This window comes from Lactuca virosa, chromosome 7 (genome assembly GCF_052849685.1).
Source record: "Lactuca virosa cultivar CGN04683 chromosome 7, Lactuca_virosa_CGN04683_v6, whole genome shotgun sequence".
NCBI classification, from domain to species: domain Eukaryota; kingdom Viridiplantae; phylum Streptophyta; class Magnoliopsida; order Asterales; family Asteraceae; genus Lactuca; species Lactuca virosa.
The window spans coordinates 151,016,270-151,038,759 of NC_136432.1; the positions used below are offsets into that span (position 1 = coordinate 151,016,270).

At 35.0% G+C, this 22,490-nt stretch overlaps 3 protein-coding genes across 5 annotated transcripts; 1 reads left to right on the top strand and 2 right to left on the bottom strand.

Moving 5' to 3' along the window:
- The first annotated feature begins 345 nt into the window (after positions 1–345).
- Positions 346–1,501, top strand: LOC145124692 (uncharacterized). The gene is made up of 2 exons (XM_079060122.1): positions 346–800; positions 888–1,501. The coding sequence occupies exons 1-2, from the start codon at positions 511–513 to the stop codon at positions 1,408–1,410; spliced, it is 813 nt and encodes a 270-aa protein (XP_078916248.1). The 5' UTR covers positions 346–510; the 3' UTR covers positions 1,411–1,501.
- A 50-nt stretch (positions 1,502–1,551) lies between these two features.
- Positions 1,552–7,005, bottom strand: CYCB3;1 (cyclin b3;1). 3 transcript variants are annotated; one of them, XM_079060121.1, is made up of 24 exons: positions 6,868–7,005; positions 6,750–6,792; positions 6,607–6,661; positions 6,432–6,519; positions 5,383–5,440; positions 5,227–5,275; positions 5,049–5,142; positions 4,934–4,969; positions 4,749–4,806; positions 4,607–4,664; positions 4,446–4,488; positions 4,261–4,293; positions 4,116–4,173; positions 3,991–4,039; positions 3,597–3,690; positions 3,468–3,525; positions 3,134–3,355; positions 2,941–3,063; positions 2,738–2,827; positions 2,499–2,660; positions 2,352–2,411; positions 2,179–2,277; positions 1,921–2,099; positions 1,552–1,831 (listed from the first exon to the last, which is right to left on the bottom strand). In XM_079060121.1, the coding sequence occupies exons 2-24, from the start codon at positions 6,762–6,764 to the stop codon at positions 1,693–1,695; spliced, it is 1,920 nt and encodes a 639-aa protein (XP_078916247.1). In that variant the 5' UTR covers positions 6,765–6,792; positions 6,868–7,005; the 3' UTR covers positions 1,552–1,692. The 3 variants fall into 3 exon arrangements, with proteins under 3 accessions (XP_078916247.1, XP_078916245.1, XP_078916246.1); XM_079060119.1 differs by having other exon boundaries at positions 4,446–4,527; XM_079060120.1 differs by having other exon boundaries at positions 4,446–4,527; positions 6,750–6,868.
- Positions 7,006–19,014: 12,009 nt separating this feature from the next.
- Positions 19,015–21,725, bottom strand: EMB2217 (Pentatricopeptide repeat (PPR) superfamily protein). The gene has a single exon (XM_079060484.1). The coding sequence runs from the start codon at positions 21,522–21,524 to the stop codon at positions 19,086–19,088; it is 2,439 nt and encodes an 812-aa protein (XP_078916610.1). The 5' UTR covers positions 21,525–21,725; the 3' UTR covers positions 19,015–19,085.
- Between the last annotated feature and the right edge of the window lie 765 nt (positions 21,726–22,490).

Consider the following 22,490-nt stretch of genomic DNA (forward strand, 5'->3'; position numbering starts at 1 on the left):
CAAAGTTCTTAAATATTTTGACATTTATATTTAATTTTTTTTAAATTAACTCATGTAATACATAGGTCTCACAACTAGTATACTAATATAATAACATTCAAAATCCAAATTGAATCATGCAATTGCATGGTTGAAAGAATTCTGTAGAAATTGTGGCATCGAGTACCTTCCAACATAACTTGAAAGCCTAAATAAAATTAGGTTGGCATTATAATATTATTAAATTTATTATTATACTTTTCATATTAATCATTAGAAAAACATATTCAAGTCGACCCGTTTCGATTCGACCCATAAAACAAAATTCAGAAAAATCCCGGAAACGATCACAATTATTCACAACCACCAGACAGACACACCCACGTGTCTCCATTTACGTGACGAAGATGATGAACACACACCCACAACACACATTACACACACAACACATTGTTGAACAACAATCTGCAACCCCATGTTCGTTTTACTGGATTAGGTTAACCTAATTTCTTCTCCTGCGATCATAAAGCTATGGCTTTCACAGTAATCCCCAATCTATCTCCTCCAACTTTCACTCGTCTCCATCTTCATCAATCCTCACAGAAACCTCCATCTTCATCTTCATCGCATTCCGCAACTCACCACAACCATAACGGTGTCAGTGTACAATCCTCCGTCGAATCGCCGCCGGTTCGTGTCAGGGTTACTCCACCGAGCGATCCTCGACAAGATTTCTACGTTAATCTCGGCTTAGCTGTTCGAACTCTCCGCCATGACTTGCCTCTCCTCTTCTCTACAGATCTCAATTACGAAATCTACAGGTACGAATATTTACTCCTCCATTGCAGACTTGAATTTCTTTCGAATTTACTTTTGCTCCAATTGTTGTCGATTTTGGAATTTTACAGAGACGATATCACCTTCGTTGATCCTCTGAACAAGTTCACCGGAATCGAAAACTACAAGCTCATCTTCCGTGCATTACGTTTTCACGGCCGTATCCTATTCAAAGACATCTCCTTGGAGATTTTTAGGGTTTGGCAGCCATCGGAGAACCTAATTTTGATCCGATGGAACCTCAAAGGAACCCCTCGTGTCCCATGGGAAGCTAAAGGCGAGTTCCAAGGTACTTCCCGTTACAAACTGGATCGAAATGGCAAAATCTACGAGCATAAAGTCGATAATCTGGCTTTCAATTTCCCTAAACAGCTAAAACCAGCTACATCTGTTCTTGATTTTGTCTCTGTTTGTCCTCCTGCTACACCTAACCCTACATTCTCATGGGCTACTACTACCCTAGATTCTACCTATTCATCTTCTTCATGGCTAGACTTCTATCGTGCAGTTAAGAACACATTGGATCCTAGCTATACCTATGATTATGATTATTCCGGTTTGCTAGATTACCAGCTAGTAGCCACTTGTTTATAGTCAGTGTGTTCATTTATTGTTATGTATACACATACTCTACATTATACGATATAACAACACTACACAAATAGATAGAGTTGATTGTGGATCATTTGATTTACGATATAAAAATTTGTATGCAAAATGCATTCAATTCTTCTATTACAGGATGAGTTAAACTACAATACATTCAAAAAAATTCACTTTTTTTTTTGTGAAGAAGATATATGACTACAGACCATAATATGTGAAAAAAAACAATGGTCTCTGATGTGAGATCCAACTAAGATATTGGTTCTAAAATCAAGAAGATGGAAGCCTGTTGAGAGGTCTGATACTTGCAACTTTGAAGTTATGATCGCTCATGTATTTGTCAAATGTAACTTTCAGCACGGCTTTTCTTGCACTTTGGTGAAATCTCAAGATCATTTCAGCACAATCTCTATATAAATAAATATGAAATAGTGTTATTATTATCAGATAAAAAAAAGGGTAAGGTTACTATCAGTTAATTTGATGTAAGAATAGTACCTAATTTGATGTTCTTGATAGTGAGAATGTTTGGATAGAAGTGGGGTCCATGGTGGGGCCAAATGGAGAGTACATCTAGCAACATAAATAGCTGATGCACATAGCAATGATGGCTTGAAATGTAAAGCATCATATTCCACCAAAGATAGCTCGATCAGGAAGAATGCTAGGTTTTCAAACTGACAAAAAAAAAAAAAATGGTTCTCAATTAAATCTATATTAAAACTATTTGGATGTAGAAATTGTGAAAATACCCACCTCTTTGCTTCCATGAGCAGCTCTAAGAAATCTCAGCATGAAAACATATGGGGTGGGCAAATTAAGACGAAAGTTGAGCTTATGTAAAATTGTTGTCTCCTGATAAATTAAAAAAAAAGAATGTAACAATCAGTGAAAATACAACTATATGGTTAAAAAAAAAATAGGTATACCATTTTGAGCATTTGATCTCTCGTGTATAACTCTGCTGAGATGCTAATTAATTCCATAACCTAGAAAAAATACAAACACACAATATAAATATAAAATAAAAACAAGAAATATGTAAATTAATTAATTCAATAGCAACATTTATTTACCTTTGGATGCCAAAAATCTTCATATTTGGATGCTAACAAGAGTGATGTGAGACCAACTAATTGCATTTCGTTTTTCTTAATATTAACAACCGACAAGTAATAGTCTAACAGTGTCACCATCAAATAAAGCGTCTCTTGCATCAAATCAAATTTCAAATGTACCTGTAATTGTAAAAAACCTAGTTGTGACTTGTGCTTTGAAAGAGGTACAAAAAGAATAAGGGAAATTATGTAGTTACTTCTATGAGCCAATTTATGAGAATCCCCCGCATTTGAGGCGTGATGTCTGTTTGGATCTCCATGTAATTCTTCAGTGACTGATGATGTGCCTGCATTCATAAGCAATTCAAAACATTGTCGGTTACTATGACTATGACTGTGACCGTTGACTCTCATATGCATAAAAGACGAAAATGCCCTCAAAAGATATGGTAAAACTCACTTCGGTAACCCAATAATGCTGATAAATCTCATCAACATATTCAGAAACTTCAAGTTGATTGCGATCATCATATATATTTGGCAAAATCTCCTCCTTGGTGACACTGGCAAGATCCTTTAGCATCTACAAGGGCAACGTATTTTTGTCACTCATGTTATAAAAATAAATATATTTTCAAGAAAATTTTATCAACCTTTGATCCTTCGATTAGCAAAGATGTGTATGATTTTCGACGTCTAGATTTCCCATTATTAGCAGTTGGATTTGATGTTTCCTCATTTTTCTTTAATAAAACACAACTTGCGGATGTTTCTTCCTTTTTCTTGGATAAAACAGAGGTTGAAGATATTGGTTTGGTAAAAACAGTGGTTCTTCTTGATACTTTAGGAATGCCAATTGTAGTTTTCACTGTTGGCTGAAATAACATAATAATGTGTTATGTATAAATGAAAATATATATATATATATATATATATATATATATATATATCAATTAATTATCTTAAAAAAAATGTTATTTGAAATACCTTCATTGACCTCCTAGATAATCTCTTCGTATTCCCTGTTGACCGATCTTCTGACACCCTATAAAATAATAATTTAAGATGAAATATATAGATTTTTTTATATATTAAAAAAAAAAAAAAGATACTCACATATTTATAGATCCATCACTAACTCTATTCTTCAAACGGTGGTCCCTACCATTGCTTACTTGTGGTACAACTGTTGTCCCCACTTTAGGTTTAACTGAAAACTCAAGGAAAAAAAAGAGAGTTAAGAAGGTAAATCGCAAAGAATAGCAACATACTTTACTCTAGCTACCAAAATCGGCAATGTACTTTATCTTTTATGATTTTACCCTTCATAGCAATGTACTTACAATTATTACTCATAATTATTAATAACAACGCGCCTACATTTCCCTACCAATATGGATAATGTACTTTATTTGTTACACATTGCTATAATTGTTAAAAAAAATGCAAGTATGTTGCTAATATACTTGTAATGATGCTGTAATTGACTTTGAAATAAAAGTTAACTCACCAGAGAATCCAAATTTATCCTTGTTCTTTGCTTTATTTCCCAAGTTTCCCTACAAACAAAGGATAATAAGCATTCACAAGAAAAGTTTAACCTATATAAGTTACTAGACCAGAATAGCATCATACTTTCTTGATGTCACATGTATCTGTCTTCTCAACATGCTTTAGAACTGGAAAAGATTTCCTTTCAAAAGAAACATTTGAAAGCATTAATTAAAGGAATTTGGGGTATTAATGTAAAAGAACAAGAAGACACCATTAGAATAGAAACCTTTGTGGTGGGCGATAGTTCCTAGTAGATTCCCTGAATAAATTAATTAAAAGTAATGATTACTAACAATCACAATAGGATATGACAAGACAGGACAAAACAGGTGCAAAAGACGTAAATGCCCTCATACTGATTTTGAATGCAAATAAATGAACCAAAACAAAAAGCACATTGACGACAATTACCTTGTAACATAACCAACAGTTTCTTTACTTTGTAGCCTTGTTCCTGTATTACCATCAAAGACCTTTGAATCCTTGGTGCCAACTATGTTTTAGGTACAAAATAAAACCTAAGATGCTAATCAATAATAAGATCAAATATTAACTTATATACTAAATGTTACCTCTACCCTGTGTAACACGACCTTCAACAGCTTCACTCTGGCTTCCAACACGTGTTCCCTATAAGAAATCAGATTTGATACTTGATATTAAAAAGAAAAACAAACAAAGATAAACATCTAAACATAACCACTAAATGAATACCATTGAAAGTTTGCCTGATAAAGAACTCGCATTCCTTGATTTTGTAGCAATTGAAGCCCTACAAATTCACATCATACAGTAAGATAAACACAAACAGATGCTTATGACCAGATTAAATAGTGTATTATAGAAAACTAGAGTAACAAAAAAAGTAAAAAGAATAATAGCAATGTTGGTGTGCATACCGTTGAGAATATGCTACCTTTTCCATTTTAACTTTTCTGCAATGTTTTAGACCAAGTTAATTTGTTAAAGTTAAAAACAAGGAAAACTATAGATCTTGAGACCAAAGTCACTCACCCAGATTTGGAGCCATTAAAAGCTTCATTCTTTTGAAGATTACCCAGAGAATTGCTGATATCTCCCAGCACTTTTCTTGCTACTTTACCTTGAGCTGTGATATGAAGCATAAATTTGTTAAAAAGTTGTACAAACAAGAAAACTTGTTTTATTGAAAGTTAAGTTGCATAATGCTTACTAGAGTTGATGTTTTTTCCATGAATCTTGTCCAATTTGTTGAGAGCGCCCTTCATGATTATTACATAAAAACATAGGATTAGCATTTTTCAAATAATGTATGCTTTTTTGCATTAAGAATTTAAGATAAACCCTTCATGTGGTGTTAACTGTTAACCTTTAGACAAGTGGCTTGAATTTGACTGGTTTCGGCTTTGACTGGCATAGACTTCCTTCTAAAAAAGAACAAGGTTGGATATCAGAAACCACTATAAGAGAATCAAAATGGCTAATATATTTAAGAAGAAACAAGTTCCCACTAGCACATTCTTTTTGTGGGTTGTGGAAAGATGAAGAGGCTGAGGTGCTGTTTTTTTCACTTAATGGTTACATGTCTTAATCTGGTAAGCTATGTACGGGTATTTCTTTCTGAATAAATGCAGAAAGAATAAGCTTAACAGAGAATGTTGGTGAAAGGAAGCTTTCCCCATTAAGTCCTAAATTATCACAAATTTTGATCTCCTTTATTTTTTCTTCCATTTCCCCAAGTATTCTGTCATTTCTCACATAATTTTTAAAACATTATTTATCCAAAGTTCCAAACAACACTTAATCAAAACATATCTAAATTTTCTACAGCTTTGGTCCCTTTTCCCATTTTATCTTTTCAAACGGTCAGCAAGTTCTCTAATACTCCCCTCATTAGTCATTATCCTCGTTGAAAAACTAATCAAAGTATTGAATACATTGTCTTTAATCAGCCTCTTAAAAAAACCCTTTTGGTCTCATCTTTACTTCTTTAGATCATTTGATTTGATTAAGGAGCCTAGTCTTCTTTCCTCCCATCATAGGCAACATTTAGACATTTGTCCCTCCAGTGACTTAGTGTTTTGGACATGCTAACCAGTCACTCTCCTCCTTTTAGATATCTTATCAACTAACTACAGCTTTTCTGACTCTAAATTGTAGCTACACAAACTAATCACATTGTCTTGACAGTTGGATTAGCTTCCTTAACCTAGCACATTTCTCATCAACATTTAGGCTCAACATAGCATGCAGTTAAAAGATCCCATTAGTTCCTAGAAATATGTATTTGTTCAGAGAAAACTCTACATGATTCTAGTTCCTTGGAGATCAAAGTACAGAATACAGCCAAAAAAAGAGGTAGATCGGCAATCAATAGTAAAACTCTACAAGTAAAGGCAATATTGAATCAAAACTTACGTAGTTTCAGCAGCAACATAATCCCGACTATGAACCTTAACCTTTTCATTTTCTGTATACACCTTGAAGCTTCTGACTCCACCTATTACTGAAACAATTTAAGAGCTAAAATAAGAACAACGTAAATTGCATAAAGTAGAAAAGAAAAAAGTCGCGTGAGGAGAAATTGAAGTACCACTCTTCCTGGTCTCGAGTTCTCCAGAAACCCTACTCTTGAATGTGCTTAAACCCTTGATTTAAAGAACAGAAACATCAATCTACTCAGTGCAGGTAATTACAAGACGAAGAGAGCAGAAATTATCAGGGTTTCAGTCGTACCTTAACAGCTACCATTTTGTTTCACCTCCTCTGCATCTGCAACCTGTCAAAGAGTAAGGATATGGTAGAATTACTCGGATGGATATTGATTGAATTCAATTTGGGGTCTGAGATTAACCTAGAAAGCCCTAAACGTTGATTCTGACGGAGGGATCTTAGAGATTTGAAATTTGGGGGTTCTTCGCCTTTTTTAGCCGTTGCGTTATGAGGTTTTCAAAATCGTTCTTTTTACACAGCTTCTACCGCCCATGAATATCACATGGACCCCGCAAATTTTACCCAAAATGGTTTGAATTTGTGATGATATTCAATAAAACAATATTATTATTATTATTATTGTTATTATTATTATTATTAACTATGTGATCCTATGAAAAGAAATTAGATTTGATGAGTTGTATATACAAGGAATTTATAGTTTTTATTAAAATATATAACAAAATTACTATAATTTTTATAATTACGATAAGATTAAACCAAATAAATTTTAAGAAATTTGATAAGTAAATAAGAATATTTGAATAAAGAATAGAACACTATAATTAATATTAACTATGTATCCTATGAAAAAATATTGATGAGTGTTTATACAAGGTATTTAGTTTTTATTAAAATATATAACATTATTATTACTATTAATTATTTTTTAGTTACGAACAAAAATAAACAATATAATTTTAAAAAAGATGATAGGAAATTAAGAAGACTCAAACATGGAAAGAGTATAAAAGAATTATATTTGTTCTCAAAATTTATAATAATACGTGTTTTTTATCCTTACAATAAGATATTTGTACTATAAAAAATAACTACTCATCTATCAGAGTATGTAATAGTGTCTTACAAAGATTTGTTGTAAATATTGTCATTTATATATTATTTATCAACTATTTAAAGCGTAAATGAACTTGTAGTCATATACAATATATTAATTTACTTAAATTTAAATCGATAAAAGTATGTAAATTTTGTGTCAAACTACAACCCTTTTCGGATGATTAAATAAAATCTTTTTTGCGGTTATCGATTGTCAAGTTTATTAATTGTTTTATGTGAGGTCGGATATATTTACTTCTATGTCACAAAATTCATATCCCTTTTGATGACAATTTAGTTATTTTAACTTTTTTTATTTATTAAATGAACATGATTATCTAAAACGTTTAATGTAAACAATGTTTTTGAAAAATGAAAATTTTAAGTGTATACCTAGTTGATTGTGTTAATTACATGGTTTTATATGTATAAGATCATTTAGAAAAATGGTCAGGGGCCGTTTGATAGTTGTTGACTGAGTTAGTCAGCAGTTAGTGCTGACTGAGTTAGATTTTCTGACTGAGTCCACATCCGACTGGAACCATATTGTTTGATTATATCTCTGACTGACTGCAAAAAATGATAAAAAATAACCATATTACCCTTAGAGTAGAGTTCAACAGGAATTAAACTCTCCATTATACATGATCCGTGTACATTCCTACATAAATACATATTTCACTCTACATTCTATTGTTTTGCTCATATTTAAACTAAAGAATACAAAAGCCAATGAAATGAAAGGCTCATAAATCTTGACTTTGAACTAAATCAATAAAGCAACACAAAAAAAATGTCTGAAAGTTCTGATCAACTCATATCATCTGTCATCTTGCTTTGATGTCTGAATTGAACATAAAACTCGTCTACAGGCTATAGAAAAACCAAACAATATGCCTCATGGAACAATTTTCTTTCGATAACAAAACTTCAATTTTGACTTTCAAAACTTCAATTATTCTTGGGAGCCTAACGAAATAATACCATCTAATCATTGGGACCACTTCGGAAATAACTTTACTTTCCTGACGAGGTGGCTTCAAATTCATACAAAGAGTTATCATGGAACTCCAATTTTGACTATCCATTTTGACTTTGCTTCCCATCAATCCATCTTACGTAATAAGCATTACAAACAACATCAATTACTTCGGACATAAAGAAACAATAAATCGCTTCTTCACGAAACACCATTTCAAAGCACCCAAAACATTTTCAGATCAAATCGACATAATCAACTGAGTTTATCATGTTCTTCGATTGTTCATCAGCCGAAATACCAAAGAAACCTCAATCAATTTAGTCAGCACGAACTCATACCATATCATCAAACGATTAACCTTCAATAGAACAATTCAATTACAATCGAATCGATGGAAAGAAATAAGAACAAATAGATAGATAAAAGGAAGCGCAAATCAATGATGGAATTTCCATTGTTTATTTTAACAAAATGATGATGGAATCGATTGTTTGAAAATCACATTCTGGATCTAATCAAGTAGGAACAGAAAATAAATCCCTACATCAGATAATCGATTGAAAAGAAAAGAAAACAGTTTGATCGAGGATTTACGAGTCAAGGGAGGCGGCGTTAGGTGGACGTGGGAGGAGCTGGCTTGAAGACCCTTGGCGGAGGTGGGAGGAAGCGTTTGGAATAGATGAAAGGTAGGAGACGATCGGTCTAGCGCCAAATGGCAAAAGGGGCAAATGATGAAGCTTACCCAGTCCGGTGCTTTTTTCTATGGACCGAGTCGGATGATTTTGGAGGGTTATGGACCGAGTCAGAGACTATATTTATGGCATCAAACACACAGATTCATACCGGGTCAACAAAACCTTCTGACTGGATTGGGTCAGAAGGCAATCAAACAGCCCCTCACTTTGTTTACCATGTTACAGAAAGGAAAATGACATTGTAGCTCATCGAACTTTCAAGTTTTGGTTTTAATGGATCGAAAACTTTATTTGTTGGCTTTATGAGGGCATAAGGTGGGTTTTGTGATTCCAAATTGTAGCATCCTCTTTTCCGTCAATTCGTATTTCAGGGTCGTGGGCCGGAAGTCGATTGTGTTAAGGATTTGGGCCTTAATGAGATAACATTTAGACCTTTTTGAAAGAAGGCAATGATGGTTATGAGATCTAAACCTTTGAATTATGTTTTGGGCCAAAAGGTAGAACGGGAAAAATCATAGGTCGGGTTCTTGCATTAAATATGGATTTTTGTTCGAAAATTTTTTAGTCCAAGGTATTTAGATAATATTGTAGAGCTCTTCAATACATTTATGTGTATATAAAGATTGTCGAAATCGGAGTTGAAACGAAAAAGTTATGAGCGTTTTAAGTTAGGGATGTTTTGGGCTTAGTCTAGTACGCATGGCTAAATTGAGTATGTTGGGCGTACTAAGTATGTTGGGCGTAAATTAAGTACGTTGGGCGTACTCTATCAGTGCCCAAACCTTATTTTCGTGGTTTAAGTCATATTTAAACTCCTTAACTTCCCCAAACTCATTCCATTCTCAGCCTCCACCTCTCCAACACCCTCCCTTGAAACCCTAACTGTAGTTTGAGCCTTGTGAGCAAAAAGAATGTGCTTTTAAGTGCTTTAGAGTGTCCTTTTGTGTACCTTGGAGAAGAAGGAAGTCATTGAAAAAGCGTTGGTTGCACTGAAGCTTGTAGATCTAGACCTTCTTCACCTTGATCTTTCTTTTGGAGGTATAAAGCTTGAATCTTGATGATGCATTTGTTAGATCTAGCTAATTTTGGATTTTATGAACTTTTGGTCACTTTAGTGCATAAAATTTAGATCTTGAAAGTTTGTGACCTTCTTAATCCATCTAAACATCATTTTGATTCAGATCTAAAGGTAGGGAACTTGGACCTAATTGATTAATTGAAAAAGATGCACTTTTGGTCTCTTTGAGACTTAACGACTAGATCTTGTTTGTTGGGACCATTCTAATGGATAAATTAGGAAATTTTATCCCTTATGAATCTATTAGGAACCATAAAAATGTGATCTTGGTCCTTCTATCCCTTCCATGCAAAGAGTTGTATTGTCTTAATGGATTAATAAGTTAGGGTTTTAGCTCTTGGACCTTCCCTAGCCATGGAAAGTCATAAAGGTGGAAACTTCATGACTTCAGACAATGTTTTGAGGCTAGATCTGAGTTTGGGTGAAAAGTCCTTAAGGGATTAAGTTCTTAATGAAGGAGTGGGATCAGGCTGTGTACGTTGGGCATACTCAACTGCCTTGGACTTTGACTTTCATTGACTTCTGTTGACTGTTGACTTTTTTTATCTATCTTTAGTAGAAGGATGTCATAGGGACTGTATATAGTCATGTAGGATAGACTGGGGACTATTGATCTAGGCTCTTTTACCTGTTCCTTGTTTGGTTGTGGTTCCAGAGTAGGATCACCTATCTGGGTGTCTATCTCACATCTGAGTATATACGGTTATGCATTCCTTGTATTGTTGGTATTTAGTATGTTGATATGTTTTAGTGATTTGTTAGATATGTATCCGTGTATATAGGATGTTGCTATGCTGTATTGATCTGTTAAATCTGTATCCTAGTATATAGGATGTTGCTATGCAGTAGTGATTTGTAAATCTGTATGTTTACCTGTACTTGTTGGTTATCATCTAGTGGAATGCCCTAGGGACTGCATGTGGTCATGTAGGATAGCCTGAAAACTCTTGATCTAGGCTTTATTGCATGTCCTTGTTTGGTTGTGGCTCTAGAGTAAGATCATTTGTCCGGGTGGCTATCTCACCTCTGGTTACTTATGGTTACACATTTCATGGAGGATAGCTGGTAGCGGGAGAGTGTGCGGTGTGAAGACTAGTAGGCGGTAGTGAGTTGTATGATTGTTGTTTGCTTGTATTTATGTACCTACTTTATCCTGTTTGTTTATATGTCGACATATGGTAGTAGTAGGTTGAGGCGGTCCTACTTTGTGTTGTAGGCCAAGATACCCGGTGCGGGCCGGCTATAAGCCGTAGGCACGGAGGCTTTGGGAAGAACGGTTGGGTTGAGGCGGTAGGCCAACAAACCCTGGGTATTCCAGCCTGATGGCTGAGTGGGCCCGATGCATGCTTGTATGTTTATCGTATAAGGTATTTTGGGGGAAACTCGCTAAGCTTTGTGCAAAATCGGTTGTTTTATTGTTTCAGATATCATCGGTCGTCATGGGAAGGCGAATGCGTAACTATATGCATTCATCAGCAACAATGAAGATTTCGCGCTTTAATATTACTCTAATTTCAATAAATGTATTTGGATAAATAGTTTTCTTCAAGATGGATTTATAAATGGGAAACTCTACTTAAATAAAATGAAAAAAAATGGTTGTGAAAATGGGACGTTACACAAATAGTCACTTTGGACAAAACAAAGGGTAAACTGGTTACCCCTTATGCCAGCTCATTTATTGTGCTCCGTGTGTGAGTATTGTCTATGTTGGTTGGTGTTCCTTTTAACCTCCTTTACCGACCTCAAATTGCTTCTGCCTCTCAAGACAACCATGACCGGTGTGACAACCCGAATCTTTTTCAGTCAACGAAGTCAAATCTCATTAAATAAAAATTTCGAATTTTATTTATTTATTTTGTCAAGCTCGTAAAGGTTGAAAACAACTTAGATCATATAAATTAAATTTATATAAGTGTCGGGACTAAAATCGTGCGAAAAATCAAGTTTTTTCTTCGAAAATCAACCAAGTATCGTTCATCCTGGTGTTTACGGCCGTAAACCGTTCACGGCTGGGGGCCCCACCTCTAACAGTGAACCCAACCTATATATACGTGTTTTTACCATCATTTCTACATTTTGCCAAAACACTACTTTCTCTCTCTAAAACCCACCAACCGAAAGCTCGAGTTTATCTCTTCTATCATCCGAAAATCATCCTATTCACCTTGGATCTCGTTTTGAAACATCAAGCGTTCATCATTTCACCAAAACAAACACTCTTCGTTCTTGAGTTCACGGACGTAAACCCTTCAAATATTCATATTTCACCAAGAACACCAAGAACAGACCGTAAACCATTCAAAGGCCGCAAACCATTCAAGGGCCGAAATCAGTTCATGGCCGAGAATAGTTCACGGCCGAGAACAGTTCACGACCGCAATCAGCCCGAATCGGAATCTTGGCTGTAAATCCACTTTTTCCACTTCGATCGAGTCTCGGTAACATTCCTTAACCAAAAGCAAGTGTTTTCTAACATTTTATCTAATGGGTTCGCTAATTTAAATGCAAATATGTGTTTAATTATTATTAGTATTCTGTTAATTTCGCGTGCAACAACTCGAGGGTCCTCATTCCAGTCTCGTTGTCTGGCACTTACACGCAACCAACAGTGAGTTCATACCCCTACACTTTTACTGTTTTTAAACGTTTTCAGGGGGAGAATACTAGCAAGACACAAAGAAATTTTGTGATTTTATATAAAGGATTTAAACGGTATTAAAACTTATGCAATTGATACGATCAAAAGATCATTTCATTTTATAAAACAGTTAGATATTGTATCCCTTTTGTAATATGCTGAGCATAAGGGATGTTTTCAACATACCACCATAACTGTAAAGTTTTCAGAATAACACACGAATTGAATACATTTAACAAGCATATAAACTATAATAGGTATAGTTTATGGAACAATTACCTTATCAATGCACGAAACATAGATTCAATGCGAGTAAACTATATAGGGTATAGTTTATGGGTCATACAAACAATCATTTAAATTCAGAGGATTCATTTTTTTCTACACTTGATCGTTAGTATACATGTTATGAGTGAGCATCTTCGCGTACTTACATAAGTACTAACAAAAGCCCTGCGATTATAACCAGAGTCTTCTGAAGGGAGAACGTGAGTTTGTGTATAGATCTATATGAGACTGACAATCCCGCACCGCAACTGTTAGCTACAGTTAGGCCGGCAGGCCTGGGTGACAAAGTCATTTCGATTCCGACGTCTGAAGAACGTCGTTCAGGCAATCCAATGGTCAAGTATGGTTATAACAACTCATAAATTTGGTACTAAATTTTACGATTAATGTATGAATGGTAATAATTTCAATTAGTTTTATTTTAAATAATGGAACTACTATACATACTAGAGGATTCCAGGGTTTTTACACAAGAACAAACTGTACATTACTGGTGATAGCCAGGGATTTCATACACATTTATAGAACACAGTAACGAACGTACACCTTGGTCTTAGGATTTAAGACTACTTTTCAAAACTAAAGAGAATATTGGATTTTCTTGAGAACATGTAAACATTTTACAGATTCACAGACAAGTTTTCATTTCAAAAACATATTTATGAACTCACCAGCTTTAATGCTGATACTTTTTCAAAACCGTTTGTATTCTCAGGGAATCAGTAGACAGGTACTCCCACAGGCTTTTGAGAAGACGGAGCTTATAGTGTCTCATCTTTTATACTTTTGGTTATATACTTTTGATGTATACAAACTATGTATCAAACATATGTAAATGTTTTTTTTACTTATTCAATGTAATGGTTGTGTTTACTTTGATTACTATGATGCAATTATTGTGATACTATACATGACGTCCTCCACCCCCGAACGTTTCCGCCGTTCCGGTTTGGGGGTGTGACAACTTGTACGTATTCTCTCTCTCTCTCTCTCCATCCCATCTCTTTCTCCCTCTCACTCTCTCCATCCATAATCATTATGTTGCTTTTATATTTCTAGATTTTGGATGTTTTCAATTTAGGTGGAAACGACGATAATGAAGCCAGATGCTTCGATTTTGATTTTGGGGTTTTTCCGATTTTGGCTTGAAACAAAGACAATGAAGTAAATGCTTTACTGGTTTTTGGGTATTAAGGAATCAAAAGCTTGGTTTTTGGGGAAAATCGGGTGTCACAACGTGACCAAAAAGAGGTAACGATGTGATGAGTAAAATGGGAAAATGCATATCCGGGAAGCATGTCACGACGTGACATGAGTATGGTCACGTCGTGAGGATGGTTGTAGCCCAAGCCCATGATCTTTTAGGGTTTCCTTTGTATTTAAGTCTTTTAACTTGGAATTAGGGTTTCATTTCCAACCTTCATCACCTAGGCCTGGCAATCGTGTCGTGTTCGGGTTGGCGGGTCAAAATACACCAACCCAAACACGACCCATTTAACTATACAGGTCAAGGTGTTGGTGGGTTTGGAACATAAACCCATATACGACCCGTCAACCCACTTATTTATACGAGTTTACAGGTTGGGGGGTTCGTGGGTTAGATTTGGGTTCGCAGGTTCGTGGGTCAGATTCCATAAATAAAATAGATAATTAAACATGAATAAATTCTAGATGCAAATGAAAATTAAAAACATTCATGGAAACATGTTCAGACTAAAACATTAATACAAACATAGATAAATTCAAGTGCTAATGTAATAGCCACATTAATACAAACATTCCTACATTCCTACGAATAATACTTAATACATTTAAAAAAAATATATAATTTCTTTTTATTAAAATTCTAAACGGGTTGGCAGGTCAATCCGTATGTTTTTTGACAAACTCATACATGACCTGTTTAATAAACAGGTTGGCGGGTTAACGGATTGAAAAACTCAACCCATACCCGTTTATTTCGTGTCGTGTCGCAGGTCATGTCGCAGGTCGTGTCGAGAATTGCCAGACCTATCATCACCTCCCTTCACCCTTTAAAAATACTAATCTTCCACTTTTGATCTTTGAGCTCCATTTTTGGGTAATTTGAAGCTTGAAGAAGAAAAGACATTTGGTGCGTCATTTCAGCTTGCAAGCCACTCCGTCATCATTTTTGGCTGCTTTAGGACTCTTATAAGTCCTCAAGTTCCTGCTTTTTTAGCTCAAGCTTATTAGCTTTAGTAATTGGCTCACTTTTCTCATCATTTATGGAAGTTGGAGTGTCAGGATCTCATAAAGTTGGCAACTTTATGAGTTCCCAAGACTCCTTTGCTACATTTTTTCCCAGATTTGGAATATTAGTGAGTTTCGGGTTTTATACATGAGATTAGAGTTCATTTTCCCTTAATTTTGACCTAGCTTATGTTTAGGACATGCATTGGACATGTATGTCTAAAAAGCTATGATTTTTATGGTATTCTGAGATAAAGAAGGCATTCTGGAAGGTTTGGTTGCATGGCGTAAAGGATTAAGAGCTTAAGACTTTAGTCTGTCCAGAGCGTTCGTCACGACGTAACGAGGGTCTGATCTGCTACTATTTTGTTTCCATTGTGCCACGACGTGACCAATAGGTGGTCACAACATGGTAGGCCTGACAATTGGGTTGGGTTCGGGTTGGCGGGTTGGCGGGTCACGGGTTGGTGAGTTGGAAACCTCAACCCAACCCAACTCATTAAACCCGTTTAAGTATATGGGTTCGCGGGTTCACAAGTTAATGGGTCAAACCCAACCCATATAACTCGTTTAATAAATAAGCAACGTATTTTAAAAAATGAGCTTTTTTCAACATAAATTCATAAAATGATTAAATTAATTAGCATAAAAAAAGGTTTTCAACAATAATTCATAAATTCAATAACATCCAAATAAAAATGAAATATGAAAACATTCATAGAAAGTGGATGTGTTTTTCATTCGTGACTTGTGAGTATCTAAAAATAACGACATGTATTTTTTCTTTTTTTTATTAATGAACCGCAAACGCAGATTAGTCACATACGAATATGGAAGGAATACAGTGATACGAAATATTACGAATACGGATGTAAATCAAATTTCATTAATAATTAAATATATCATTTTTTAAATGTAATATATATATATATATATATATATATATATATATATATATATATATATATATATATAGGTTGGCGGGTTGACCCGCGAACCCAAACAGATAACCCAACCCAACCCATGAAATAAACGGGTTGGTGGGTTGGCGGTTTGACGGGTTGGCGGGTCAAAAATGTCAACCCAAACCCGTCTATTTTCGGGTTGGGTCAGTGTCGGGTTACGGGTTGGGTCGAGAGTTGCCACCCCTACAACATGGCGACCGACTGAATGATTTTTAGAGTGTTGACTTTGACTGGACCGTTGACTTTTTGACCAAGTTTGACTTTAGGTCAAACTTAGGGTTTTGGGTTGTAGTTTGAGGATTTTGGTCCATGTTTATTGTATAAGTGACCTATAGAGCTGGTTATGAGATCTATGATCATTACTGACATCTTCTAGACTGCGATGTGAGTTTTCTCACTATACTTTGTACTGCAGTATGTGTCCTTGTGTGTAGGATGTTGATATACTGTAGTGATCTGTTAGATTGGCAGATCTGTATGATTACCTGTATTGTTGGTTATTGTTTATCTGTTTGCGTATGTCAACATAATGTGGTTGGGTTGAGGCAGCACGACTTTGTGTTGTAGGCCAACAAACTCGGGAATTCCAGCCATGTGTTGTGGGCCGGGGGTAATCCAGTGTGATGATTGTGGGCCCGGGGGCAATCGAGTGTTATATTGTGGGCCCAGTGTGCATGCATTGTATATGTATTGTCATGTGTGATATTTTGGGGAACTCACTAAGTTTTGGCTTACATTTATTGATTTCAATGTTTTCAGGTGCATAAGATAATCGGGGCAAGGGGAAGGCATGATTGTGCACATCCTCCTGTTGAATTATGTTTTGAGAGACCATTTGCTACTCTGATTCTATGGTTTTGATTTGAAAACAATACTTGATCATCTTATGGTTTTTGTGGAAATGCTTTACAAAAATGAAAAAAAATATATCATGGTTTTTGGGATGTTACACTTGGTCTTTCGCAGTTGTTTGTTTTTTAGAAGACTTCTGACTTAAAAACTGTTGTACGTGTGCTACGTGGCGTAACACTTGACTCTCATCTTCAAACCACTTCACACCTTACTTTAAATTATTCAACATAGATTTGTTTTAATTCTTTTTAAACATGTTTATTATTTTAATAATATTATGAAAGATATTATAAACAATTGGAGTATATTTTACATAATTTCAAAACCATTTGGTAACTTTTATATAATTTTTTTTGTGTTACATTGTCTATAACCAAAATATTAATAAATTATAAAGTTAATCACTAAAATTACCAAATTTATTAAACCTAATCGGAAAAATAATCATCGTCTTGGAAAATTTAACGAAATGAACATTTTCGCTAAATTAACAATTTTATTTATTGTTATTTAGCAAATATTATGTTTAATTATTGTATATAAACGCCTTCAAATATCATATCATCACAATGGTATTTATATTTGATTTGCATATAATTAAACTAAATAAATTTATGATTTCGAATTATTTATAACTATTGTATGATAATTTCAGTTTATTACACCGGTCTGCAGACATTAAAAAACAAACAGACTTCTTATTACATGATACAACCGTTTAGTCTAACTTTTCTGCAACTTGTAGATGGTTGCAGATGTGGTCCGCAGACTTCAAACGTTTTCGTTTCTAAAAAAACAAACAACAACTTCATGATGATGATGGTTTTGATTTGCTTGATTTTTTGTTGTTGCGTTCATGATGCAACCGTTTAGTCTAACTTTTCTGCAACTTGTAGAGGGTTGTAGATGTGGTCCGCAGACTTCAAACGTTTTCGTTTCGAAAAAAACAAACAACTTCATGATGATGATGGTTTTGATTTGATTTTTTGTTGTTGCGTTTGAACGAACGGGTCTTGAAACCAGTTGAATGATTTTGACGGAAATACAACTTAATGGATTTTGGTTTTTGATTTTGTGTGTGAGATTGAAATGAGTTTTGAAGTTGTTGTGTTTCATTTGGTTGCAGGTTCGAAAGTGATTTGAAGGTGTACAGTTGAATTGAAGCTTGTGTTGACTTACAAATTAGGCAACCAACAAAAATTAAGGACCAAAATGTTGACTTTCGAGATAACTTGCTGATGAGGCACATGAAACTGATTACTCTAGGTTAGAATGATTATGATTATTATAGGTTATAATGATCAAATAACAGGTCAAAAGACTCAAAACTCACCGCCCCAATAAAAAAAATAGTTTAGGGACCATTTAAACCATAAGTCGAAAATTCGATGGGCCACAGTTCATTTCCCCTTTTACAAAACATCACCATTTTTGCAACCGGGTCAATTGCAAAAATTATTTTTCATCATCTGATCTATGAAAAAAACCAACATTTTTTATTTTTTTTTTGCAATATGAAATCATCATTTCACACAAATGATACGTTTTGCAAAATGTGAACTTTTTCAAACTTTTTCCCAAGGTTTTATATGATAAAAACCATTTGAAAGAAATCGCAAACCACAAAATCCATATAGTAAGTTTGATGTTAAAATGGTCAAAAGGAATGTCACTTTATTATATAAACACAACTATCATCTGTAATCTATTCTTTAACTTGAAAAACACAAATGCCAATATGATAAAACTACTACATTGCCCTTCCAGCAACAAAACACAATACATATACATATGCATGCACATTATTACTACATTGCCCTCCCACCAACAAGCGGTTTAGGTGGAGTCAAGGACCTAATCTCAGGGGCAGAGCTAGGAAAAAGAATATTAAGCTTATGCATCAAAATATCACCTCTTGATGGAATCTCATTCAAAAGAAACTGCTGAACAATCGGCTTCTTAAACCATTCAGACACCGAATCCCCAGGTGCCCTCAAAACCACTTTACTAACCTCAAAAGGCGATTCCACTGAACTCAACATCTGTGCCACCACAATCTTCAAAGTGGGTCCCGTCACCAACTTAATCCTACGTGGCACAACCCCATAATACAACATCCGTTTCCTAAACCTATGAAGCGTATGAACAACTGCCACAAGAGCAGCTCCAACTGACAAATTCCTAACATCAAGTGACCACGCGATATGTTGATCAAACACAATCGCTTTAGGAAAAAGCTTGTTTTCATATGAAACTTTCCACACACAACGCGCCCGATTTATCTGACCCATGAGCACAAGATAGTTCAAAAGAACATTTACAAAATACCGAGTTTGCCCTTCTTCGTTTTCGTAGTCAATACCTTGGAAAAACTCGCGGACGAAAGCTAACACGGGTTGTTTTCTTTTCTCGGGTCCCGTGAATAGCCCACACATGAATTTATGTGCTTTGTGATTTGTTGCACTTAAAATCGACATTAAATGTTTTTCTTTTTGTTCTTCTTGACATCTTACAAGATGGGCTAGAATCGAAGTGTAGAGAATGAGGTCAACTTTAGCGGATGAGTCAACGTATGTTTCTAGAAGCGGTTTTGCTGACTCATATAAACCGTTCTTCATGCAAGATTCGAAAAGTTGTCTGATTATGAAATTATTCGTTCGGATTCCGGAAGAACCCAAGAATCTTAACCATTTTAAAGCTAGGTCAACAGAAGAATCTTTGATAAAAACCATAAGAACATCACTAGCAGTTATATCTACAGAGTACCCGATTGCTTTCATTTCGAGAAGAATCTTGGCGGAAACATCTAGAAGTTTCTTTTTTGCTAAGAGGGTTAGTAAAGAAGTGTAAGTGGTCATTCCCGGTTTTACCCCTGCGTTGTTCATGGAGTTGTATAGTTTCATGGCTGAATCAAGTTGACCATTAGCAGCATGCATTTCTAGTAAGCAAGAGTAAGTACTTGGAGTTGGTAAAAAACCGGATTTTTCCATTTCTAGAAAGATAGACATTGCAGTTTCAAGCTTTCCTGATTTAGCATGGGATTCTACAACCATGGTGTAGAGACCATAATTAGGTCTAAATCGGGCTCTTTTCATTTCATCCCAAATCTTTAAAGCTGTGTCTAGCTTACCAGCTTTTATATAGGATTCAATCATGGAAACAAACATGGTGGCTGATGGTTTGATTCCAAGACCTTGCATTTCCATGTAGACTCTCATGGCCATGTCTAATCTCCCAGCTTTTCCTAAAGAATCAATAAGTGATGAAAAGATTGTAAAACCTGGTTGGAGAGATTTCTCTTTCATTTGTTGGAAGAGCTTCAATGCTGCATCGATTCGACCTGATTTGGCTAAGTTTGGGATCATTAACTCATAGGTTGATTTATCTAATGAACAATTAGAATCTTCCATGTTTTCGTATATCTCAAATGCTTTAAAAGGCAAACCCTTGTCTGAGAACAAGGTTATAAGAGAGTTGTAGGTTTTCGTGTCGACTTTACAACCGGATTCTTGAATCTTCTTGAAACAACAGAAGGAAACTTCTAACTTTTCGGCTTTTGCAAGGTATTGAACGATTCTACTGAAAGCATTGAATTCAGGAACTTTTGTTTTGGTTGAATCACAAATGAGATCATCGAACACCGAATGAATCCCTTCAAAATCTCTACTCTGGTTTAACCTATCAATCAATGCAAGATAACATTCATCACTAGGTAAATACCAAGATTGCCTTTTTGCCCATCTGAACAGACTCAAAGATGCATCACCATCTCCAGTGATTTTCAAAGCTTGGGTGATATGAATCATGTTAGGAACGAACTGAAGCTTATCCAACTGAGTCTCCATTTCAGGACCCCATTTCCACCTTTTGACAATCTCAACAATCTTAGCAACTGCTGAAGCGTTTGAAAATGGCTGTTTTAAACCACCAACCATTACATGGTCATCCACTCCAGGCTCAACAGATCTTATACCCTTACCAATGTAAATAACACTGCCTGATTCATCTAAATACTCTATTTCTTCGGTAAACTCATTATTCCCTTTGCTGTTCTTCCCAGAACAGTAGCTCCGAACACAAAAATGAGGGTTTTGATTAGTTGGTACAAAAACAGCATCAATTCTTCCGGGAATCGATACAAAACGGCGGTTTGGATACGTCCTAAGTCCGGAATTCGATGAACGTAAAGCGAGTAACTGAAGATTGTTGAAGACGTACCTGGAGAACGAACGCGTGCGAGCACTCATTCTTAACTCGAATAACACCACACACGTGAATTGAAGAAGTACTAGAAGATAAAAATCACGTCCATGGCGGAATTAAGAAGAATAATTAGTTCTCCGATCTGAGGTTTAAGGTTTTACTCACCGACCGTCGTGTAGCCGGTGGTTGCAGTTAAACTGAACCCAAATTGCTTAAACCCTAGTATGGTGAATATCCAATTAGGCTTTTCTTATTTGTTTTTTTATTAGTTCCCATTTTGCAAGATAAAAAATAGTGGTAGTCTCAAACTCTTATTATTTTGTTTGAATTTACCATGTTTTCAAAAAGGATAAATTTAATTTAATTAAATACTTAAAAAAAATTAAAAAGGCTCAAATACTCATGGGATGTTACGGTCTGCAATTTTGTTTGAATTTACCATTTTTTCCATGACGATTAAATTTGTTTTATTTTTTAAATTCAAAATTTAAATGGTTATATTATAAAAAACATGGTGGTTAAACTCGATAAATTTCAATTTATAGTGGTTTGTGTATAATTAAGAGTTTTTATAAGGTAAAGAGTTTTATAAGGTAAGGAGTTGTTTTAATAAGATTTATTTTGCAAAAAAAAAAAAAAATACAGCCAATAAGAACTCAACTATCCATTTTATCTTTCATCTCTCCTCTTGCTAGCTCCTTGGCGAGCTCTCTCTAGCTCCTCGTAGCACAAAGTGTGCGCGCGTGTGTGTGAGATGGGGGAGGGGGTAATGTAAGAGTGATGTGAGTCCTTTTGTCGTAATTATAATAATATGAGAAGAATAATTGTGTTTGTCGTCTTAGAATAATAGCTTGTAATAATAGATTATAATAATGTAAGTTTGCCGTTTGTAATCATAAGTGTACCAGACTCTCGAAGAGTCTATGTGTATACAAATAGGGCGTTGCCCATTATAAAATAAAACAAAGTTGTTTTATGTAAGATTTAAGTATTCTTAAAGTTATTCTCTG